At 38.4% G+C, this 22,936-nt stretch overlaps 1 protein-coding gene across 35 annotated transcripts in view; it reads left to right on the forward strand.

Moving 5' to 3' along the window:
- The window catches only part of LOC129567722 (protein similar), a 64,689-nt gene that overhangs the window by 11,763 nt on the left and 29,990 nt on the right, over positions 1-22,936 (forward strand). For all 35 annotated transcript variants that reach the window (XM_055444949.1, XM_055444919.1, XM_055444937.1 and 32 more), the window contains one exon: positions 10,656-10,797. In XM_055444949.1, the coding sequence (XP_055300924.1) occupies positions 10,656-10,797 (142 nt within the window). The remainder of the gene's footprint in view (positions 1-10,655; positions 10,798-22,936) is intronic.

Below are 22,936 nucleotides of genomic sequence, written 5' to 3' on the forward strand. Positions count from 1 at the left end.
GAGAGAGAGAGAGAGAGAGAGAGAGAGAGAGAGAGAGAGAGAGAGAGTGCGAATGTAAAAAGGCGAGAATGAATGGAAGTGAGAGCAAAAGAGAGAGAAAAAATGAGTGAAAAAGCAGAAAACGCAACCGAACGAAAGAAAGATCTCTTGACATAAAAAATTTATTATCGCAACGAGCATATAAACATGAAGTGGAAGTGTGTAACGAACACCCCGACACTTGTTCGTGCATGCATACATTCGCACGCGCGCGAGAGAGAACCCAAAAGCGGTTTATTTATTCTGACAAACTGATAGAAATTATGTTTCAAATACTTAGTTTCGTGTGAATGTGTGCGCATTTTGGCATCGAGTTTCGAAGTCGACGACGACGAACCACCGTCACTCTCTCGAAAGCGCATTCAATTCTTTGTTAATTTGTTGATGCAATAAAATCGCGGAGGCAAAACAAAACTAAACGACGACGACGAAGACGAAGCAGAAGAACGAATAATAATAAAAGGTAGCAAAGTTTTGTTTTATGTGTCATGCACACCGAAACGGATACACACATAAAATACACCAACACTAAGCCGCAACTAGCAACTCGAGTAGCATTCACCTTTAAAAGTACTTTTGAGTCGTTTTTATTCTCTCTTTCTCTTTCATTTTTTTCTATTATGACTGCTGCTGCTGCTGCTGCCGCTACTAATTTTTTATCAGTAAATTACTAATCATATGAACCTGTATTTCTGGTAATTCATTTCGCGCATTACTTATTCTAACGACGAAATAGAATTCCTAATGGAAAATCACAAACGTAAGTTACAAACCCGACACAACACGTAGGTGCTTGTTGACGTTTATGTTGTTCGTTCGTGCGCTCGCGATCACAGGTCTCACACGAGTCGTTCCTCATTAACACACAAAATCATCGCGATACAATGCAGCAATCATTTTAAAACTGAAATGTCATTTCAGTATTTTGATCCTTTTGCGCAATACGCGTGGATTAGCTGCAGAAGATGCGAGCGAATGGGTTAATCTGCTTCTAAAAAGTCATTTGCACCGAAATTTTATTAGTGTTTTGGCTTTGGAAAAACTCTTCAAAAACCCATTTTCATAAATGAGAAATGTTGCGAATGAAGAGAAAAAAAAGCTGCTCCATTTGAGTGAGCATTAAATCCATGCACATAAGCAGCACTAGCAGCAGCAGCAGAGTTATGAATGGTTAAATGGGAAGAAAATCGTATAGTTTACGACTTTGGATTACAAATGACTTACAAAAATACATTGTGTGTAAAACTCTAACTCAATGCATTTATTATCATCCCGTGTGAAATGTTCATTTTGCGTTTTCGTTCATTTCCAAGGAATTATGATTTATTTTTTTTTGGGGGGGGGGGGGAGAGTATGAATAAATAAAAAATGCGCCATAAATTGCAATATCAAATCAAATGCCAACCGAGCGTCATGCTCATGTTGCTGTCATCGTCGTTAGAACAAACAACAAACCCGACGAAAGAATGAATGAGAGCGTTGAGCGAGATGAACTTGGACATTGCACATTTTTCCCGACCATTTGGCGTAGTTGCAGCTCATAAAAAAGAAGGCGAACCATTCGCGCTGAACAGTGAGCGAAAAAGGAAAAGGAATGGAATGCAAAGCGACAGAGAGCGAGATAGTAAGAGCCAAAGTCAGAGTGCTTTGGTAATCGGACGATGATCATTGGATTATAATCAAATTTGTATAAATTGAAATGCATGGCTCTTGAAACCGGTCGTATACATATTTTATGATATTAATATGTACACATTGGCTAGCATTCTCGGTTTTGAAACGCGCGCAAGAGAGAGAGAGAGAGAGAGAGAGAGAGAGAGAGAGAGAGACTGAGAAAATGAACGATAGCGAAAATAAGAAAGGAAAACGAGACACACGATGTGTAGCAATAGTGGAAATGGAAAATCGTTGTTAACGTTAAATAATATTTGAGCTACTGTGCCCGTTGCACTAGACCACACTCTCCGAATGCCGCTGTTTTCGGTTTTTACGAGCACTTAATTAAGCGTCAGCATATTTTAACTGCAACGGTGCAATGCACTCCGCACAGATTTCTCTGTGTAAACATATCAAAATATCGTAGCGCCATCAAACGATCCTCCGGCTCTAATCTTGAGATGCAATCCGAATAAAAACAAAAACCACAACAACAACAACAACAACAACAAAAACAACACCAGCTAAAGAAAAACCAGCACAAATAAACGAAAAAGTGTTACACGAATAATCTTTGGTTAATCTTAGAACCGAATTGAATGTGAAAGCTTGTTGAATATTTTATCAAAATATTAAGTACAGATTAGCTCTGGGAAATATGAAACATGAGCAGAAGCAGCAGCAATATTGCAGTGGACTCAAAAATGTGCACTGTTTAGTGTGTATCTGTGTGTATGCATACACAATTTCAAAGCAATTATTTCTGTGTGCGCTTCGTGTCATGCAGCGTTTTTAATTTTCATAATAAATATTCCAATTTAATATGGATATTTCGTGCTCGACTTGCATAGCCAAAACCAAAATCTTTCACTTCGTCTCTCCACGTCCATCTCTCGCAACAACCATTTTTCCATTTTATAAATATACTCTGAGTGGCCCCGGCCAATGCCGGAATTTACACCAATCAAGAGCTCATTTCCTTCGAAATCATAAAATTTAAATTGGTTCCAAAGTTCAATCGAAAAGCCAATGTTTTCGCCTCGAAAAAACCGCAAACTGACACTTGCCATACGCATGTAGAACGGTCGACAAAAATAGATGAAAATTCTGCAAACACAGCAAGCTGTTTTATTTTGTTCATTGAATGGCAGACAGAAAGACCGAATTTATCGAGTGAAAAATACAAGGGGAAATCCCTCAAAAGTAATACCAAATAGAAAAGTAATACCTCAGTTATTTCTAGTAATACCTCTGGTATTACTTTTGATAATTCTATGAAAAAAGTAATACCGAAAAAAAGTAATATCCAAGTAATACCAAGTAATACCATTTATGTAAAAGTAATACCATTTATGTAAAAGTAATACCTAAGAGTGATTTGCCCCTCGGAAAAATATGATTTTCACTAATTTCATTACATTCACATGAATATATATTCGGCAAGCGTCTTTGTCGCTCACTCATAACAGCAAACGAGCACTTCACTCCAGACGATATAAATACATGATTATGCAACAAATTTTTCCATAGTAATATTCCCCATTCTAAAAGCTGGATTCAAAGCGCGCTCAATGCACAGCATCGTGTTCCCGGGACTTGAGAGCAAAATTCAAGTGCATCATTCTCAGCCATAATTCTACTTTGATCAGCTCGATTTACTTGATGTTCAACTGAATTTATTAGCACAATTTATCCTATCATTTTCGTGTGATGATTAGTGCGGAGCGTTGAAAACAACATTTCATAGCTTGGCGACGACGGTGGCGGACAAAAACCGCATGAGACCTCTGCGCTCATACATGATTATAATGCCAAACAACTCTAAATCTCGATTAAGTCTATTAAATGAATGGAATCATGGTAAAATCATTGGTCTTAGCTTTTTCCTTTAAGCAGCCAAGACTTTATTTTATTATCATGAAACTTATGGCTGCAAGTGGGAAAACCCGGTGTAAATGCGCCACACAAAAGCTGCCATTCTCTCTATCTATCTATCTCCCATACGAACATTACGTCTATGGCATGAGACCGTTCAAATTATGCTGTTGGATATGAAAACAAATGCACAACAACAAATTCGAACTGGCGAGGAAAATATGTTTTTATCAACTTATAAATATTTACTTAACGCCGTTTCCCAAATCCAATAATAAATTTGTATCCGTCGAATCGTCGTTGTTGTCGCTCGCTGTGCGCCTTGAATGAGTTGGTGGTTTTAATCGTGGATTTCCTAGTGCTCGAGGATTTTGATTTTCACCAGTCTTGGTCTGGCTGCACATAATGCGATAGAGAGAAAATGGAATAACCTTCTGACAATGTTTAAATTACACTTTTTTCATAAAGTGTGAGAAGCAACAGAAGCAGTACAAATAGAGCGCCTCAATATGGCTTCAAGTTCAAACAAAGAGGAACAGTGCTTGTAAAAGGAACAAATCGGATGCTATTCATGCAGTGTGCAAACTCATTCCAAAAGTGCAACATGCTGTTCACTCCTCCGAACGTATTTCAATAAGGAAATCGCAAATAAAACTTTGCACTTGAACAGAATTTCAGTTCAACGAATTAATTAATGTGTCGGGTTATCCGTTGAATTTATAAACTGTCGATTTTTGTTGAAAAAAGAGATGGAATGATGAATGGTGAATGGTTGAAAGCGATGTTGTAGCTTAAGTGTGAAAATCAAGGATTTTGTCGCCATTTTTTGTTCATTTCAAGCGAGCCGACGTGCCAATCGACACATTGCATCGTGGAGAGTAGCACAAGGACATTTGATCATTCATATAAGCTCGTCGGTTCGTTCGCTGGTGTATAATTTATGTATGGATTATTTTCAAGCAGAAATTCCGGCGCATTTTTTTCATTCTCGTCACTTTTCCGTTCTATTGGATTTTTATTTGCTGGTGGTGCTGCTACTGCTGGTTTTTTTCGGTTTTCATTCTGAAATAAACTGAGTAACGTTTACAAACTTATTACAAAACGACTTTGTGCTCGCTTAACGATTGTGCATAGCATTGGATAATAGAATTGTACTCGCTTGCACTTGTTTGCTCCAGTGCATGTTTGTGCAGGACGGACGAGCGAAGAGTGTGTGTGTGTGTGCGAGAGGGTGAGTGAACGGGGTGAGCGACGTTCCGAGTTCCGTTGCATTGCATCGGGTGCATTTTCATCCAAACATCCTTGAAACTGTTATGTAAAGCGAGTCGATGACGGCAATCGCACCGAACAAACGGCTGAAGGTAGGTGGCTTTGTGCATGCAAGCGCATTGACCCTATATCCGAGCTCAACATACACAAAATGTTTTTCATTCGACGATTTTTGTTCTCTTCGGTTCGTTCGTTCGTTCGTGTTGTTCGCTACTGCTGTTACTGCCGCCGTCGTCTTCCTCGTCGTTGTTGTTTTTTCACTTGCTTCATATTCCATGCGAGAGTTTTTTTTTCCTGTTTTCGCCGTGCATTTGTACCAGTTTGTCTGCTATTTAAAATATGTATGCGATGTGTGCATTTTCACTCCGATCCACATACATACACTCAACATATTTCGAATGTGGTCGAATGCATTCCACAATACAACACAGAACCAACCAGCCAAACAGATACACAAGATTATTCTTTAGTGTTATTGTTATTTTTGTTTGTTGTTTTTATTTGATGTGGATTGTTTTTTTTCCTTCTTCTTCTTTCCTTTTGCCTCATTGCGTGTCTTATTCCTTTTGACATCACCATCACACAGAGACCAGTGGTGTGTATATGTGTTCGGTGCTGGCTTTTTTCTTCTTTAGCTTTTTTTTTGGTTGTGGTTTGTTTGAACTTTAAGACAGAGAGACGGATTGCATATCCTTGTAACTTATGCGTTGCATTGCATGCGAACAATATTTGTCGGTCGGGCAAGGCGAAAACGAATAAAATTGGGAATAATAAAAAATCTGAAATTGGAGTAGAAAGATTGAAGCTTTCGCATTTATCTGGTTGTTGTTTTTTTGTTTGCTTCACTGAAGAAATCGCAATAACATTGCACTGACACTCGCTCGCTCGTTCGCTCACGACTATGAAAAGTTCATTGAAAAGTTATCTTTCGCACATCCCCAGCATCAGTGTGCAGTAAAAATTATTACGACATTCCAACATAAAGAAAAATAAGAATTAAATCACTGTGTGGCAGAGTGGTGGAAAAAGCAACAACAATGATGACAACGACGATGACAAAAGAAATGGCAAAATGTTTCGAAAGTTGCAAAAAGGATTGAAAATGGAAACGATTGGCAAAATGATGCGATCCGGTTCAAGTAACTCACAAAAATGCATTGGCAAATCTGTGCGCATTCACTGAGAGCGAGAAAGAGTGAAAGACCAAAAGTATTTCACCTTCTTGTGCAAGGAAACGAGCGCAAACATCCTCCATTGACATTCAAAGAGCAACATCATTTCACCATATTGCCGTGGCATGTAACACATTTGTCGCTTCGTTGCTGCTGCAAACACTGTGTGCTCATAAATTTTGCTATTTATACTTCAAAATTCTAATATTTCGTGCGATATGCACTCGCACTGTGTGTTTTCCGTCTTCGTTACTGCTACAAATCCAAATGCTGAAATTTGTATGCTGAGCAATGGACACTTTGTGCGCTCGTCATGCGAGAGTCTGTGTGTCTTTCAAAAGTAAACAGAATGGTGCTGTGAAGACCACTGATTTTGTGGCTTTTGCCCAATGTCGACATCGTGTGTGTTTTGAATGAAGCTGGTGTTTGGTGGCGGATTTGTGTGCTCGTCATTGAAGCTCACTTCGTGCTATTTGATTTAGAATTAGTTTGGTTTTTATGGTCAAGTGAATTGAAATTGTTTCAGGTTTCCGACCCGAAAAAAAAGAACCGGCAAACATTTAATCGGTTTTTTGCACCCGGAATGCTTTCTAATGTGCTTCCATGTTTTATAGCCAAATAAATTTTCCCGTGCGGCGAACACACACATACAGACACACCGGGGAAGAGAGAGAGAGAGAGACAGATGAGGAAAAAAATGCATGTAATTTTTGCGAATGGATGAAGCAGGCACCTGTCAGGTTTTGTTAATGGTTGGCATTCTCTCGATCGGAAGAGCAAATTTATGACTTGAATTCAAATGAATAATTGAGATTCATCGAATTCAATGAATTTTGAGTACCTCTATTCCGCCGTTAACCGGCGGCTCTCTCTCTCTCTTTCTCGCCGCTATTCCCTTTGCTCTTCGGTATGGCAAACTTGTGGAGAAAGAGAGAGAGAGAGAGAGAGAGAACGCACTCGCATATTTGCTGAACAGTAAATGAAAACAAAATGCACGTCGATTATTCCAGTTGTTATCCCATTCTTTTTCCGTTTGTGATTTCAATCTTAACGATTTGCCTTGTTTTCTGGATATAGTACGCGTGCTATGCTCGCTATTCGCTGTCGGCGGGGTCATTATTTAATTTCGAGCTTCATCAAAAACTAAATATTATTCCAATTCCAAATATTATCATTTGTTTCATGTTATGAACTGAAAACATGCAAGACTGAATGCGATTTCTCTCCCCTCCCTTCCCCTCTCCATCTATCTCTCTTGCACACCGAACCGACGACGCAAATGTAAACAGTGAACAAACGAAATAGCGAATAGTGCATTGGCCAAGATATTGCCTGATACATGAATAAGCATTACAAAATAACAAGACGACGACGACGACAGCGATGGCGATGTCGAGAGAGGAAGAAAAAAAAACTGCCAACCAAGGATATTTCATATCATTTATTCAAAGAAGTACAGAAAGAATGAAAGCAAAGCCTTCAGCATTGTATTCGCTGTGTATGTTGTTATGTATCTCTGCGTACGGAACGAAAGTACAAACACATCAAATTGAATTGGCAATATTTTCCATATCTTTCATTACTCATATCTTCCTGTCGGTTACATGCTTCCCCATAACGAAACACATCAGCACAACAATTTTATGTTGTTTCTCGTTGCACAACCAAATACAAGAATGAATTTTGTGCTCCGAATAACCGAACGAGCTTTTTCAAATCTCGCATCGCCGGCGAGAAATGGAAGAGAATTTGCAGAGCGAAAAACGAAGGAAAAACAAATGAAATCTAAATGTTTTATCAATTCAATTGTGGGAAATTGTTTTCAGCATATAAATGTGTTGTGTTTTGATATAAAAATACAATGTTTCCCTTCAGTCACTGACTTCACTGCTCTCTAGATCGACATTTAACCGACGAAGGAAAAAGACCGACCGAAAGGAAAATGGCAACAACAAAAAAATGTTTGGGAAATCAGTGTACACATTCCAATGGCAAGCTCTCTGACGAACGGAACACAAATATACACTCACAAGTATGAATGAGCATAGAAGCGTAAAATAAAATGCATTAAATTAAAATACCTTTAGCACTAACGTGCAACTCAGTCGCACGCACACACACACCCACATACGTTGTCAAACAAAATATAGATTTGGAAAAATATCCCGAAGTGAAAAAGCTGAAATGATTTCTTGGCTCGTCTCCTCACTCACTCGCCCGCTCACTTTTTCATGCTTGTGCACACTTTGAGTCGCTTCAGTTCATCATTTACTGTGTGCTGGCAGTGGGTAATAAAGCGTTACTGCAAATAAATGACAAAATGCATATAAACCGTCATAATTTCAATGCAAACCGAAACGATACAGACAGATAACGTGGACAAATTGCAAAAAACGAACAATCCCATGCTTAATTTCATAACAAAAATACACACGAGTACGAGTGTACACAGAGCGAGCGAAACGGGAAAGGAAAAAAAAGTACGACGGTCGGTAGTTCTGAAAATGTGCATACATTTGTGATATTTTTCGCTTCAGCATGCACTTTTGCCATTCATTTGCCGTAAAAATTTCCAACAAATTCTCATTCCCATTGTTGTTGTGCATAAAGTCAATGCTTCAGTGCTACAATGTGCGTGAGCGTGCGCGGGTACGCGGATGCGCACAAAGTTGAGTGGTGCAAAAATGTTTATAATATATAATGAAAATGAAAATGGTAAAGAGTTTTGTTGCGTTATTTCTTTTCGTAATGTGATGATATTTTTTTTGTTCATCGTTGCTGTTGTTCATTTTTGTATGATATTATTGCATTTGTTTTGGGTGTGAACCTCCTCCTTTTTTTCTATTCGCTTTCGTAACTTTTCCATTTTTCTGCAAATGCTCGGGGTGTGAAAAGCGAATCAGTTGTGCAAATGTAAAATAATCGAAAGAGCGGGCGGGCGACCGAACGAACGAGGAACAAAAAAAACCATTGTGATGAGTATATGTGCATGTGTTAAGTGGAGCAATGGCTCGATCCGAAAAAAAAAATATAGCCACACACACACACACACACACACATACCGAAATCGAGAGGATGAGGATTCGTTGTACACCATTCGATGGCATTTGGCAGTCTGATAAACGCGCGCGCGATGACATGTAATTTGGAGTTCATTTTCATTTTCGCCCGATGTCGGTTCATTTATCTTATAAAAATATTTATACATTCCTTAGTTTTCAACTTTTTCCACCCTCTCTTCACACACGCCCCACACCGCGCACCAGCTCAGCGCTGTGGCACTTGTCTCCGACTTCGGAGTACGTACTCTTTATCGGTGCAAAATGCATGCAATTGCACATGAATGCAAGTCAAAGCGCATGAAAAATGTATGACGAACGAGTGCGACGAGCTAGCGAGTGATCGAGCGAGAAGCAAAAGTATGAAAACGGCAACAATGACGCAAAGAAGAGCAGTTTGAAGCGAAAGGGAAGAGCAGAAGAAAGGAAGAAAAAATGCCAATGAGAATGCTTGTGCATCGAATCAAATTAAGCATTTAGTAAATGCATGAGCGTGTTTGTGTCCTCGTTGCATTTGGCATTTTTTGTGTGCGAGTCAGAGACAGAGTTTGTTCCGATTTTTCGGATTTTTTTATCCTTCCACATTTGCTCCATCATGTCATTGCATTTTCTCGTCATTGCAAACATTACAGAAATATGTGCATTGCACTTCGAAGCATTATTCCGCTTTGCAAACGGTTCAATGTGGCATTCGACTGTATTTTCTTCTCGTCGTCGTCGTCGTCATTGCCAAACTGCATTTTTGTGTTTGTGTGTGTGTGTGCGTTGATATGTCAGTGAACGCATTATCAAGATAAGAGATATTAACGCAATGAACTTTTTTAGAAATTTCGAGAAAAAAGCAAACCACGAGCAGAAAAAGTCGCCGTTGTCATGCTCATGAAACGACCAGCGAGAGAAAGAGAGAGCACAAGGCACTAAACACTAAAACAAATACACATAAAATCGTTCCGCACCGAAATGCATTTGGTGCTCCGAGTAGAGGGCGAGAGCGAGAGAAAGAGCGAAAAGGAGCAAAAGAGCGCGCGTCATTTGGAAAAATGGGTAAAAATTTGAGTCATCAGCTAGTTTTGCAATTGTCGCTTCTGCGGTGCAAACGACTGACTGAAAACATCGGAATGCTTTTATATTTGATAGCCAAAGTGGATGAAAATTGAACAATCAGCAAATTAGTCATTTGATCTATGAAACACTGGCAATCTTGATCGTCAACTCAACGCAATGCATGCTCTTATTTTTTTCCTGTTTTCTGATTCTATTTCTCGATGTTTTTTCTTTTTCACTCCCTCTTTCTCATTCGAATTTTTCGCCCGTTTACGTTGACGCTTAAAAGCTTTTCGAACATTCAATGCTCAATGGGACCGATGCGTGTGTCCCTTCTGCTAGCCTCATTTCCGTTGAAAGAAAAGTTTTCTGTATTTTTCGGCCACCGTTTTACTTCCATTTCTTCATTAATTTTTATTATTGGCAGCAAAAACATGATGAACACAACACACACACAAAATCCAATTATTCCGAAATGGTATTCATTTGGTTAAAATTGTTCTTTTTTTCTCTTTCTTGTTTGTTTCTTTTTCTCATGCAGTCATAAACAAAGGTCAAACGGAAACATCACGATATCGGTTCTTGGGACGCAATGGCGGATACTGTTGGGTTGTCACTCAAGCAACGCTCGTTTATGATAAACAGAAGCCACAGAGTGTCGTTTGCGTTAATTATGTCATAAGGTAAGTACACATATCATCTCTCTTCTTCTACGTACACAATTACTATTGTGAAACAAGAAAAAAGATCGACATTATCGCGTTGACGCGCGGTATAGTCTCTTGTTTTAATTACTTATGCGTACATTTTTCGGCCAATCATTTCATTTTTAATGTGAACATAAAAACGTGCGACACAACAAAACAGTAACAATGCCAAATACAGCGCACAAATAAAATCAATCGCATTTTTATTTTCGGAAATAAAATGTGATCACTTACATCCTCGTATACAATGAAAACAAAGAGCAACACAAAAAGGACAGAAAGGACACGGAATTCCATTGAATACGCTGAACGAGTAAATTCATATTAATCGAATGGAACATGTCGCATTAGCGCCATTCAATCGATCGCTTGATATCGAATATTGAATCAGATTGTGTGTAAAAAAAATTATTTATGTTCGTTCGTTCATTCGTTCGGTTGTAGCGTGGCGTAATTACTACAAAACACACTGACACCACCATCACCACCGCAAACCAAGCGGATTAAAGTCAACAACGAACGGTAACAACGTAGCATCGTAAATTTTAATCGGAAAGCCATCGCAATTTGTTAACTTTTGTTGTCTTAACTAGACAATGATATACCGTTACATTTGCTGCTGTTGCTGGGTTTTTTCCCCTTCTTTTCCATTGAATGTGCTAATTTCGTGATAAAGTGAGCGGCAAAGGATCGACGATTGCCAACCACCCGGTGCGAATAGACAACACTTCCAGCGGAAATGGCATGCAATAGCAAACAAAAACTCGAGAAGCAAACAAGAATGAAAACTTTTTCGCTCTCGCACGCAATGTGTAAATAGAGAGACGGACAAAGCGAATGAGAGCGAGTCATGTTGTTGTTACAGAAAAACTAAATCGAAGAAGAAATGAAATCGGGCCACAGACATGGCGCAAAATACAATCGTCGTCGTCGTCGTCGTCGTACATTGTCGATGTGGTCCGTGCAAAATTAAAATGGTATTTATTTTTCTCGTGTGAACAATTTTGCGAATCTTGATAAATCGCATTTGTCGGTTGAACGTTTCAATTGTAATTTGAAAAGCTGTACGTTTGCTTTGCTCTGTCTTCTTTTTATTTTCAATCTCTTACTCCCGTTCCCGGCACCCGCTCCATTCGTTCGGACTCTTGATCAGTTCATTTTCACTTAATTCGACTTATGTGTGGAATCTGCGTGTGTGTCTGTGGCGCACAATGAAATACCAAAGAAAGGAAATGCATTCATGGAAATGCACAGACAAAACCAAAAATCTCACCAATGAAACGACCACACTCACTCCACTTCGCCCGGTCGCATTTTTATAAAGATAAACTGCCATCGTGTGAGTTTGTGTGTGGCGCAAAGCTGGTGTTATAGACATTCGAGTCTGGTTAAGCTATTCTTTAGCTTGGATTGGCGACCGTCGAAGAAGACGTCGACGACAACAACACCAGCAGAAAAAAAATCACATTGCAATGATTATTTTACATTTCTCAGATCCAGTTGGCATGTAGGGTATAAACTCATTCTTTAACGCTCTGCCACTTTCGTGATGTTTTGATTCGATCGAAAGGACACATTGTATGTGAGTGAGTTTGTGTGTGTGTAAAGCGTTTGAATGTGCAGCGTAAGATTTTTCCACTACTAACTCTCGGTGAACAATTGTCGAGAGCGGTACAACACCGAAGGCAATATTGACAGACGCAAGGATATGAAACGGAATACCAATTTTTATGGGTTTAAAGTGCACATGAAAATGCTTAAAAAATGGAAAATAAAAGGCCAATAAGAAATGATCCCGCCGCCACCTTTTGTAATTCCATAACGATTCCTCTGCTGCTTTTTCTGCTGGTACTGCTGGTGGTGCTCATCGGTAATGTCAGCAGATTCTTTGCCATGTCTTTTGATTCGTCGTTTGGTCGTTCCGATACTTTTGTGAACGAAATGACACCAACGAGAGTGCTACAGCACAGAAAAACCACCGTTGTATGAAGAAGGAATCGATGGAAACGGATTCCATGTGATTTTATGTATACATCGCACATAAAAAGCGATTATTAGAAGCGGGACAATGCTCCGGTATGTTGGAGCAACAATAATGAAATCATACTTTTTAAAAGTTTAATTTTTTTTCCCGAGCTTCCCCCATACAAGAATAGAGATATACACATAGTTATCGATTTGGCATTTTCGATTCGATCAAGTAACAAAAAAAAATCTCGCACAAGAGGAAACAATGAAAGCATATCAAGTGAAATGGCGGTGCATTAACATTTTAATTCAACGGAAGAGCTTAAATAACATGATTTTTTATGGCGGCAACCAATTCAATTGGATTTTTTGCTCTTCGCTTCCATCCTCGATGCAATTACTTCCGCAGCATTAATCCGGAAAAATGCGAAGTATAGTGCTCGCCCTCTCTCTCTCTCTCTCTCTCTCATTCTCGTCAATAGCATTCCGCTTGGATCGGTCATCGTATTTTTAAAGTTATAAACAAACAAGACACAAAAAAATCGAAATGATTTTTTCCTTTCAATTCGAAGAAAATGAAAAAGGTTTTTTTCGTCAGCGTAGAGCTGATGATCGTCTAATCGAATCGAGTTGGCTTAAAAAAACGTATTCGCTCTCGGAATGTGGAATCGTACACACACACACACACACACATTCGAGTAAAATCCATGAATTTATGTGCAGTGCAGCGCTTACGCTGGAGGTCTTCAACCTCATAAAAATTAAATTCATTGCAACGAATGCGTCAAAATGCAAAAATAACCGAGTGATACGTAATATGTTTGCTATTGTTAAAGCAGCGAGCGAGCAAGCGAGTGAACAGAGAAAAGCCAAATGTTTTGCAGCAGCTCCTTTTGTTCCGAAACCGATCGCAATGATACATGAAGAGAACTTTAGCTCGATGCATCGGAACAATAACAGAAGAAGAAAACGAAAGAAAAAAAACGAAACCAAATCGACAAGATGCTGAACAAAACTAGCGAAAGAGAAGAGGGATGGGGAAGACACAGAGAGAAAAAATGTATAAATTAGATTATAGAAAAGAGACAGAAAAAGAAACAATAAAAGCTAAAAACTGATATTGACTACACAAAAGTAGTCGTCATCGTTATCGTTCGCTATTCACACTAGCCGGCTAGTTGTATCACGTTCAATGGAAAGAGACACAAAAAGAAAAAAAAACTGAAGAAAATTGTGAGTGAACGAGTTCGGTTGTTCGCGAGGGGGCGACAAAGGGCGAGTACCGTTGCATGAGAAAAAAAAGTGTCATGCTGCTGCTATGTGTTGTCTAGTTGATATTCGTTCACTTTTGTTCGTTGGCACAATGGTTCATTGTTCGCGCGCCATTCAACAGCAGCACCAGCAGCAGTTCGACGTCGAGCTAGAAAATTAGTTTCCTCATTGATAGTCAATTGAACCGTTGAACAACTGTTATTATTTTTACGTTAAATTCTTTGTGCACTGTGTGCATCTGTGTGAATTTTTCTCTTCATATCATTCTGTTCCGTTTTTTTCTCTCTACTTTTTCGCCCTTTTCCATTCCTTCGCGTTGCCTTGTTATTTTCATTATGTGTTGCGTCTCCAAAGCACATGTATATTACGTAAAAGCGCGCGTCCTGTCAACTCACTAAGAAAAATAGTTTCAAAACGAATGACAAGCTTTTATAACCAGCCAGTGGAATGGCAGCTGAGACAAGTGGAACGGAAAAATAGAGAATAAGCAGAAGAAAAAGTAGAAAAAAAAATCCCGAGTGAATGAATAAAATGATGTAGTCGGTACGCAACACGATTCAATGCACTCAAAAGAATGCCCCAACGGTTATTGGCCATGCAATAATTATTGTGAAAATATTCCTCCAGCTGAATAAGGGGACATAGAGCGAGAATGACCAGAGCCAATAGAATTACAAAACATATCGCACTTTACTGCGTGCATTTCCATTTCGATTTTGCCAGTATTGTTTGGCTCATTCCATTTGCGCTTTTTTTCCGCTAGTTTTCTCTCGCCGTGTATAATTGTTTTCCGTGTGGGAAATAACGGTTCACCGTCAATTGCGCGTAATCGTCGTTAATTCTTGAATCCATTGGAAAACAGGGCAAGAATGCGAACGAAAAACGCAACGGGAGAGAGTGCAAAGTATGTGTGCGACAGTTGGAGGGAAAGGGAAGAATATTCGACGTGAATACGCTCGAGATATGCCATTTTATTTCTGCACATTAATTTCATTTCGTTGGCTTTTTAGCGTTGGTGACCGCGTACTGTGTGCCATAAATTTCACTGCGTGTTGAGAACGAACGAAGGAATGTTTGAGCTTAGCTTCAAGATCGCCTGATGAACGATTGCCATAAAATGTCAAGTGTAATAAAATGCTTGCAATTACTTTATTAGCTTACATTTTTTTCTCCTTCTTGAATAAAACTTCTCATACAAATCGTAATGGCATTTTTTCGTTTTGTTATTTTGTTATTGGTGAAGCAATTTTTTTCGAAATTTTATAACTCATCGCGTTTGCAGCGATTCCATCGTCATATATGATGAAAGACAGCATCGCGCGGTTGAGTGCGAAAGAAATGCCACAAGAAAGAAAAAAATTTAAGATCTTAAAAGAAAGAGAAACTTTTAAATCGAGATTACATTTTTGCGATTCATCATCATTTTTGAATAAACTTTGATTAACTTCTCGTTCATCTTTTCTAATTTTATGAAAGCTTATTAGTATTAAATCCACCCTTTGTAGATTAGCACATTAATCTGATTAATTAATTTGAATATTTTGTGGATTTTCAATGGTGGTGGGAAAAAAGTGGTGAAGTCAGACACGATTTTCCGATTGACGAGTATCGAGAGTTGCTCCCTGGATTATTATCATTGGCAATGTCTTTGACGGCAAACACTGACAAGTGCTTTGAATATTAGATTAACTTTTAATCGACATCTTGTTTATCCAGTTTGTTGCCTTTTCACCCGTATTTTTCTTCAACTTCCGCAAAAATCGATGCGAATAATCGGAGTTGATGAAATTCAGTCAAAGCCACACAAAACGCCAAAATCAAATCAAATATGCGAGAGTAGCTGTAAATTTGTTTACCGATGGCTGTGTCAATGTATGCGAACAGTTGGTTTTGGGGATTATGAGCATGTTTACACTTGTACATAAAGTAAACAGTGTTCGCACAGCACGCACTCGCTCTCTCGCTCACTCTGTTCACAGCCAACGACGAATTGGGAAGGAATGATTGCGTCGACAAACGAACATAACATGGTATGTTGTTGTGCGTGGTCAGTTTCCGAAAGTGAATTATAGTTGGTTTTGAATCCAAAACACCACCATCTCTCCCCCTCCACTCTCTCTGTATCCAAATGTGATAATAACGACAATTCATGTGATTTTATTTCCTTCCATCCGAGAAACTTCAGAATATCAAACGGCATGCATATAAAACCAGCAGAAATATTTTATTGGGAAAGTTCGGTACTCCATCAATAATTCAAATTGGCCCTCGTTTAGCCATACCGAGCTGAGATTTAATTCGATAAATATTCGTGGGAAAAAAGTTATGTTTTTTGTACTTTCTCATTCTCCCCCTCTCTTCTTTTGCCATCAAACGAGTCGAAAAATTGGTTCATTCTGATGTGAATATTTCAAGAGTTTTGTGCGCATTCAAATTGCTTTCAACTTTTCCTTTGGAAATGTACGTTCTTTTTTGTTGCATCAGACGAACATCATTTTAAATCGGAAAGTTAAACGGAGAAAAGTCAATGAAACCGGAAAATTACCAAAAGGAAACCAGCTACGATACACCGTTTTTTGCAAACCTTGGGCTGTAATCTTCTTTGTAATTTTGCTTGCAGTGTTGACAAGGATGATAAAAATGGCTGTAATTTCTTATTTTCATGCGATTCTAATAAAATTTTGTTTAAAATAATTTCTTTTCGTTGCCTCTTTACGAATGCAAAACCCATGTATTTTTTAATCATTAAAAATGTGAAAAGGCATCAGAAATTCGTGTTATTGTTGATGGAAGTGGTCATAAAATGATCTCTGCCCCCTTTACGAAAACTCATAAAATTGCGTATATATTTTTTGATGAAGAGCCGCAGCTGTGTGCTTAGCGATAAAATGTTTTTCCCTGGCTGTGCAAAGCTTTCAATGGCTCGAGGAATGGCCATCAAATGTTTGGAGATGGAAAAAAAATTCGGCGGATAATACACGAACCGGCAAACGCTTTCGTCTCGATGGTGGGGAAAATGTTGTCGAATTGAGTCGAATCCGTGTAACCCTCCAGTTTTCTCTTTCACACACAGTGGCATTGTGCGTCACAGGGCTTTCATTCATTCAACGTTTTCGTTGCACACGCAAACACATACACACATAACGAGTATGTATACTTCTCTTTCGATTGAATCAATGAAAAAGGTCCATTGAATACATTTCTATTTGAAAAACAAACACTTTTAGGCCGATTTTCTGCGTGTATAGGCCTATTCGTGCCAGCTGATTTTAGCTAGCTGCATAGGCCTCAACCAGCTAGAGAGAAAATCCATATTTTCGGTACAGTGAAAAGAAAAGGCGCAAATAATTGATGACGTTAATGATGGGAAAAGTTCGTATGTCAAGTGGCAAATAAATGAAGCCAGGTTTTAAGTTAATTTTGAACTGCTTCCAATAAATCACAACATTTGATATTTTGTCGATTTCTCAAGTTTTTAATTGTTGTTTTTTTTGTCGACGAAAATCTATGCTTGGAATTCCGGCTTACGGAGGCCGCACGTCGTGTTTGTGTGTGTGTGTGCGAATTGTTAAGAATACCTCCAACTATTTACTCTACTCGTAACTAAAAAACTATTTTGACTAACACAAACACAATGAGCAAAAGCTCTTTAATATCCGTCATCGCAACCAAACAGACTTCTCTCTCCCTCTTGAAAAATTTGTTCAAGTTTCGTGGGTTGCTTTTCTTTTTACTACGAATTCGAATGCATATATTTATTCTCTATTCCATTATCGCTCCGGCAGGATATGCTCTTTGCTTGTGTATGCACTTTTCCACTTCGTTCCCTTTTTCGGTTGTCGACTGCGCGACGCTTTTTCCTTTCGGTATGCGTTCATCCTTTTCACTCCAGTTCGGCTCGCATTTAGTCCGTCCAGCCGTCAAACAGCGTGTGCGTTTGCCATATAAACCATCGTGCCGATTGTCTGATCGGAGCAGTTTGAATTTGGCAACGCAGGCGAATAGACCGACTAACAACTTGGGAAAATTCAAAACGCCATTAGATATCCTCCAAAAAAAATCAGTACCTATCTCAACATAAAAAGAGTAAAAAAAATTGAACTCAAATATTCCCAGCGGGAATCGACAGTGCATTTTTTGTTTTTTTTTTTCTTCTCGCTATTGATTCAAGTGTTATGCACATGATATACGTTTGTTGTGCGTAAATTTAAGTCGACACACAGAAAATACGCAAAATTTTATTTTATGACGATAAGTAAGCCAAGAATTTGCTTGCTTTGGAAATCAGATAGAGAGACAACGTAAGGAGAGAAACGAAGAGACGATAAAACTTTATCCAGCAAACACACAGTGGACCGTTTTGTATCGTTGTCGATTTGGCCAAACAAATAAAAACCCAAATTCACTGATTCAATCAACAGAAATAAAGTCACTTTCTATTGAACCACCATATCCCCCGGTTTCACTGTCGATTTGAATCGATAGGGCTTCGCATTGTTGAAGATTTGAAATTCGATTTGGTATTTGGCAGTGCGAGATGTGGCAAAAAACATGCCCTTCAGCTTAACCAAAGAAAAAAAAAAGAAGTGAGACACTAAAATTTTAATCAATTTTCGGATTCGTAAAGCCAAAAAAAAAATAAAAAATTCACAATTGGAATTTAAATAGAAAAAAAGAGAAGAGAAAATGAAATGTTAGAGTTGGTTTCATTCTGTCAAATGCAATCGAATTGAAATTTGTGAAATTTATTCATATTCATGCCGACAACCAACGTCGAACTATGTATCGAAAATGACGATGTAGACTCCGGCAGTCAGAGTAAGTTGATTTTTCCCTCTACCGTTGAAAATTGTTACGTATCAAAAATTTCGTGAAAAACACATTATCATATTTTGTTACCACCATATACCCTTTTTCGAATCAAATTTATTATTCGGCCAGAACGAAAAAAAACGAATTCCTTATTTAAGATAAAAAATGAGAATTTTTATTTTATTTTTGGTTTGAAATCTCGTGCTGAAGTTTCGATTGTTGTTTGGTCGCTTACTGAAAACGTGAAGTTTCGAATTACACCACGTAACATGACTATTCTTAGCTTCAAGCGGTTAAATTCCGGTTGAATTACATTTTTTTTCATTCACCAGAGAGGAAAAAAAAGGTGAAAAACAATATACAGACAGCGACCAGTGTGAATATAGGCAGAAGAGGGAAGGAAAACTCAATCAGATACGGAATTAACTCGATTTCGTGAATTTTCAAACAATTTCATTTTCATTTTCATATGACGCAAATTGGGAGTGAATGAAGAGATAATATACATAATGGAACGAGGTGACAATAGGCGGGAATGAACAGCGTTATCATTGTAGATTCTTTTTTTTTTTTCATTTTAAAAGCATCCCGAAAAAACAGAAAACGGATTGTGAAAAAAGGTATTTTTTGATCTCGTGTTGGAACAAAAGTTTCGACAAGCGTCTCATGTTTAAATACGTCGTAAGGAAAACAAAAACCACTTTCACTCCCCTCGTTTTAACATTGCAACCCAAACGAATATTTTGCGACTTGAAAATGCTCCCGAATAAATGAACCGCCCGTAAGCAGCAAAAATATATATATGTATGTGCTTTAGCCATATATTATGCTCGGTGTGAATGTGTAAAGTTGTGTCATTTATACACAAGCTTTCAAACAGCCGACTCAAAATCACATGATTCCTATATGTGTTTGAGCGTTACCGAGATCCATAATCGTCATTCCGATACATGGAAACTCAAAGAGGCTTACAAGCTCAGGCCAAACAGAACAGAACAAAATAATATACGGTCGATTCAATGCATACCAGAAACTAAAAACGCCCGTCCGTATTCATTCTGTCTTCTGGTATGATATTTTCATAATGAAATGCACAAAACACACATACACCCTCACACATACGTGGCTCCTCACGGTGCGTTTGAAGAAAAGCGAAAGTACACGGCAAAAATTGATCCAGAACAGTGGAAATTGTGATGAAAAAGCTTGCGTAGTTTTTGCTGTTGTTAACAGTGTATACAACATAGGCATGGATACAGACTGCCTATAGCACGTTACCAATGAATGGCACATAGCGTGCCTACTCCATAAAAGCACTCGATAAAGTGGCAACCGCCGGCAACGACAACGACAGCGTAAATGGCATAACATAAGCAAAAGCAGTAGCAGCAGCAGCGGCAGTATCGGTGGTAGCACAGAACCGAGAACAAAAAAAAGAAGAGAAAATAAAATTACGAAGAAAAAAAATGCAACCAATTTAAGCATCGATCGCACCGAACTGAATACAACTTTTGGTATATAGGAAAATTCCCATAACAAATAGCACGTAGCAAAGTAACGTGAAAGGAAACAATAAGTTTGGAGAAAGCCCTCATTTAATCGCTTATTTCTCTCCTTTGCTCTCTATTTTACTCTCTACGAATTATTACATAGCCGAGGCGTAAAGCGAATAGGAAACTGCTGCCAGTATCTAGAACATTTGTTTTGCTCTTTCTCTCCTTCAGTGCGTATCTGTACATTCATGGTTTTTCCTTTTTCTGGTTGCTGTTTTTATGACTTTTTGCGTGTCGAACAGAGCCGAGGCTCGCGCACAGGCAATGTGTCGTCGTTTTCTTATAAGGCATCACGACACTTTCGTTTGAGGATGGCGTGTATGCGTTTGCTGCTTATCTTTCACATTCGTTGTGTGTGTGTATGTGTGTTTCTGCTGCTATTTACTTCGCAAAAAATTCTTTGCTCCGAAGCTTTCACTTGCCATCATCTAAATGTAAATTCGCAAGCGATTGCGACAGCCGTTCGGTCTTATGTAAGCGAATATATTTACCACAGTAAGCGAGCATATCTTTTTGTGTTTGTTATGGAAAAAAAATTTAGCACATTCGCATGCGAATATCGAAAATGCACTATATTTTCGTGGAATGGAATCTGTGTATCATTCGAATCGTCTTATATGTTTGCCTTTGACGCATTTATGTACAAAAACATCCGTAATAAATTCAAATAAACTTCTTTCGTCATTTGGTTTTCGTCCATTTGGCTTGTTGTGGAGGGCGGGGGTCGTGTAAGCGACCTGCGGTGGTCATGTTACTTGTGCGTTCAACATGCGGAAATTGCTATTCATTCAAGTAACAAGGCATATATTACTATTTACATGTTACATACTTACCAACAACGCCCTGAGTTTAACATATATTCAATCGGCGCGCTTAGACACACCGCGTTAAATTAGGCTTCATGTACATACTTAAAAGGTCAGCTGTTTCAATTTATTGATCGAAAGAATTTTTTTTCGGTTTAAATATATAAAGAACGAAATTGACACTTTCGCTTGATATTAATGGAGCGCCGTAAAGTAGGCAAAGCAAGGCGCGTAGGCAACACATTTTGTATGAGAGACGAATGGATGGCATAAACACGGATTCATGTTGAGATAGGTACGGAAATCAAAGGCTTCGAAACAAAATGTATATAAAAATAATCCCCGAGCGAGCGACTGAACGAGAGAGGCAAAGTCGTAGGCAAAGCACTTCTCTCTATTTATTTATGTGAATTTATACTATATGGTTAGCTTTGAATATAAATTCATTGACCTTATTTTTATTATGCTTTGGCACGAAATATGAACGACATTGCTGCAAAACAATTCCCTTTTTGTTGCGCGTTTATTGGTTGTGTCTCTTTTATATTATCAAATTTCGGCGCTTTTCTTGTCATTTCGGCACTCTTCTTGACCCGCCCCGAGAGTGAGAGAGATGTTTTTTTTATGATTGTTATATACTTAAAATGTGAATTGCCTTCTGTTTACTAAGGCTCTATTGTATCTGACTGAACATTGTCATAAACAATGCGACGACAAAAGAGAAAAACTCGTTCGTTGCTCACGACGAAAATGCAATAGAAACAAATCAACAGAAAAGAAATGTACAAGGAAAATCTCGTTTGTTACGTTTTATCTCGTTAGATCGAATCACAGAAATTCATCAATTGCCACTCCAGAATATTTCCGGTAAATCGTGTGACGTAAACACCAGGTTGTCAGACGATTCAATTTCATTTCCGAATTTTTATATAAATGGAGAGTTTGTCAAGCCGCTTACATGATTTTCGTCTCTTAGGTAATTTAGGTATGCTGTCGCTCACTCAGTGTGTCATTTCGTTTTGTCATTTTATTTCCCGAAATCCCAAGGAAAATCATGCACTGAATTCTTCTGACACAATCTCTTTTGATGACACCTTATAAAATGTGAACCGACCAAATTAACGTAAATTCAACCGATACGAAACAAACACGGAAGAAAAGCAAGCAGGCCACATATGATAGCATTGCGTCATAAATTTTCGAAATGAATATGGACTATTTCGCATGCTTTGCCTCTCTTTCTCGGTCGTTATTGTTGCTATCGATTTTTCCGAAACGAAGTGAGTTGCAATGCGGCAGGGTGAATCCATAAATATATATGGAAAGAGAGTGAGAGGGAAAAGTAAACTTTGTAATTTAACATTGATGTAATAACGAATAACGAGGCTTCATTCATTTTTGGCCCATTTAAATCTAATTACTTCGGGGTCATCATTCTCCTAATCTTTCTATTTTCTTATCGTCCTTCGGAACTTTCTGCTCAGCCAATAGATGCACAAAATTCAACTGGATTTGGAGCACAAATAACTTATATATGAAAATGGCTTAAGCAAATAAAAAACATTTTAACTGAAGAAGCAAATTTTGATCCAAAAAAGCTTTCAGATTTTTTAGGCAGATTTTCGAAATTCAATTTGGTTGTTGAATAAAATTATAATCGTTTCGGAGTTATCCAATTCGTGGGTAAAGGTGTCAACGAACACG

The sequence above is a fragment of the Sitodiplosis mosellana genome, unplaced genomic scaffold (assembly GCF_009176505.1).
Source record: "Sitodiplosis mosellana isolate CC-2019 unplaced genomic scaffold, AAFC_SMos_1.0 Smas_scaffold_12, whole genome shotgun sequence".
Classification (NCBI taxonomy): Eukaryota; Metazoa; Arthropoda; class Insecta; order Diptera; family Cecidomyiidae; genus Sitodiplosis; species Sitodiplosis mosellana.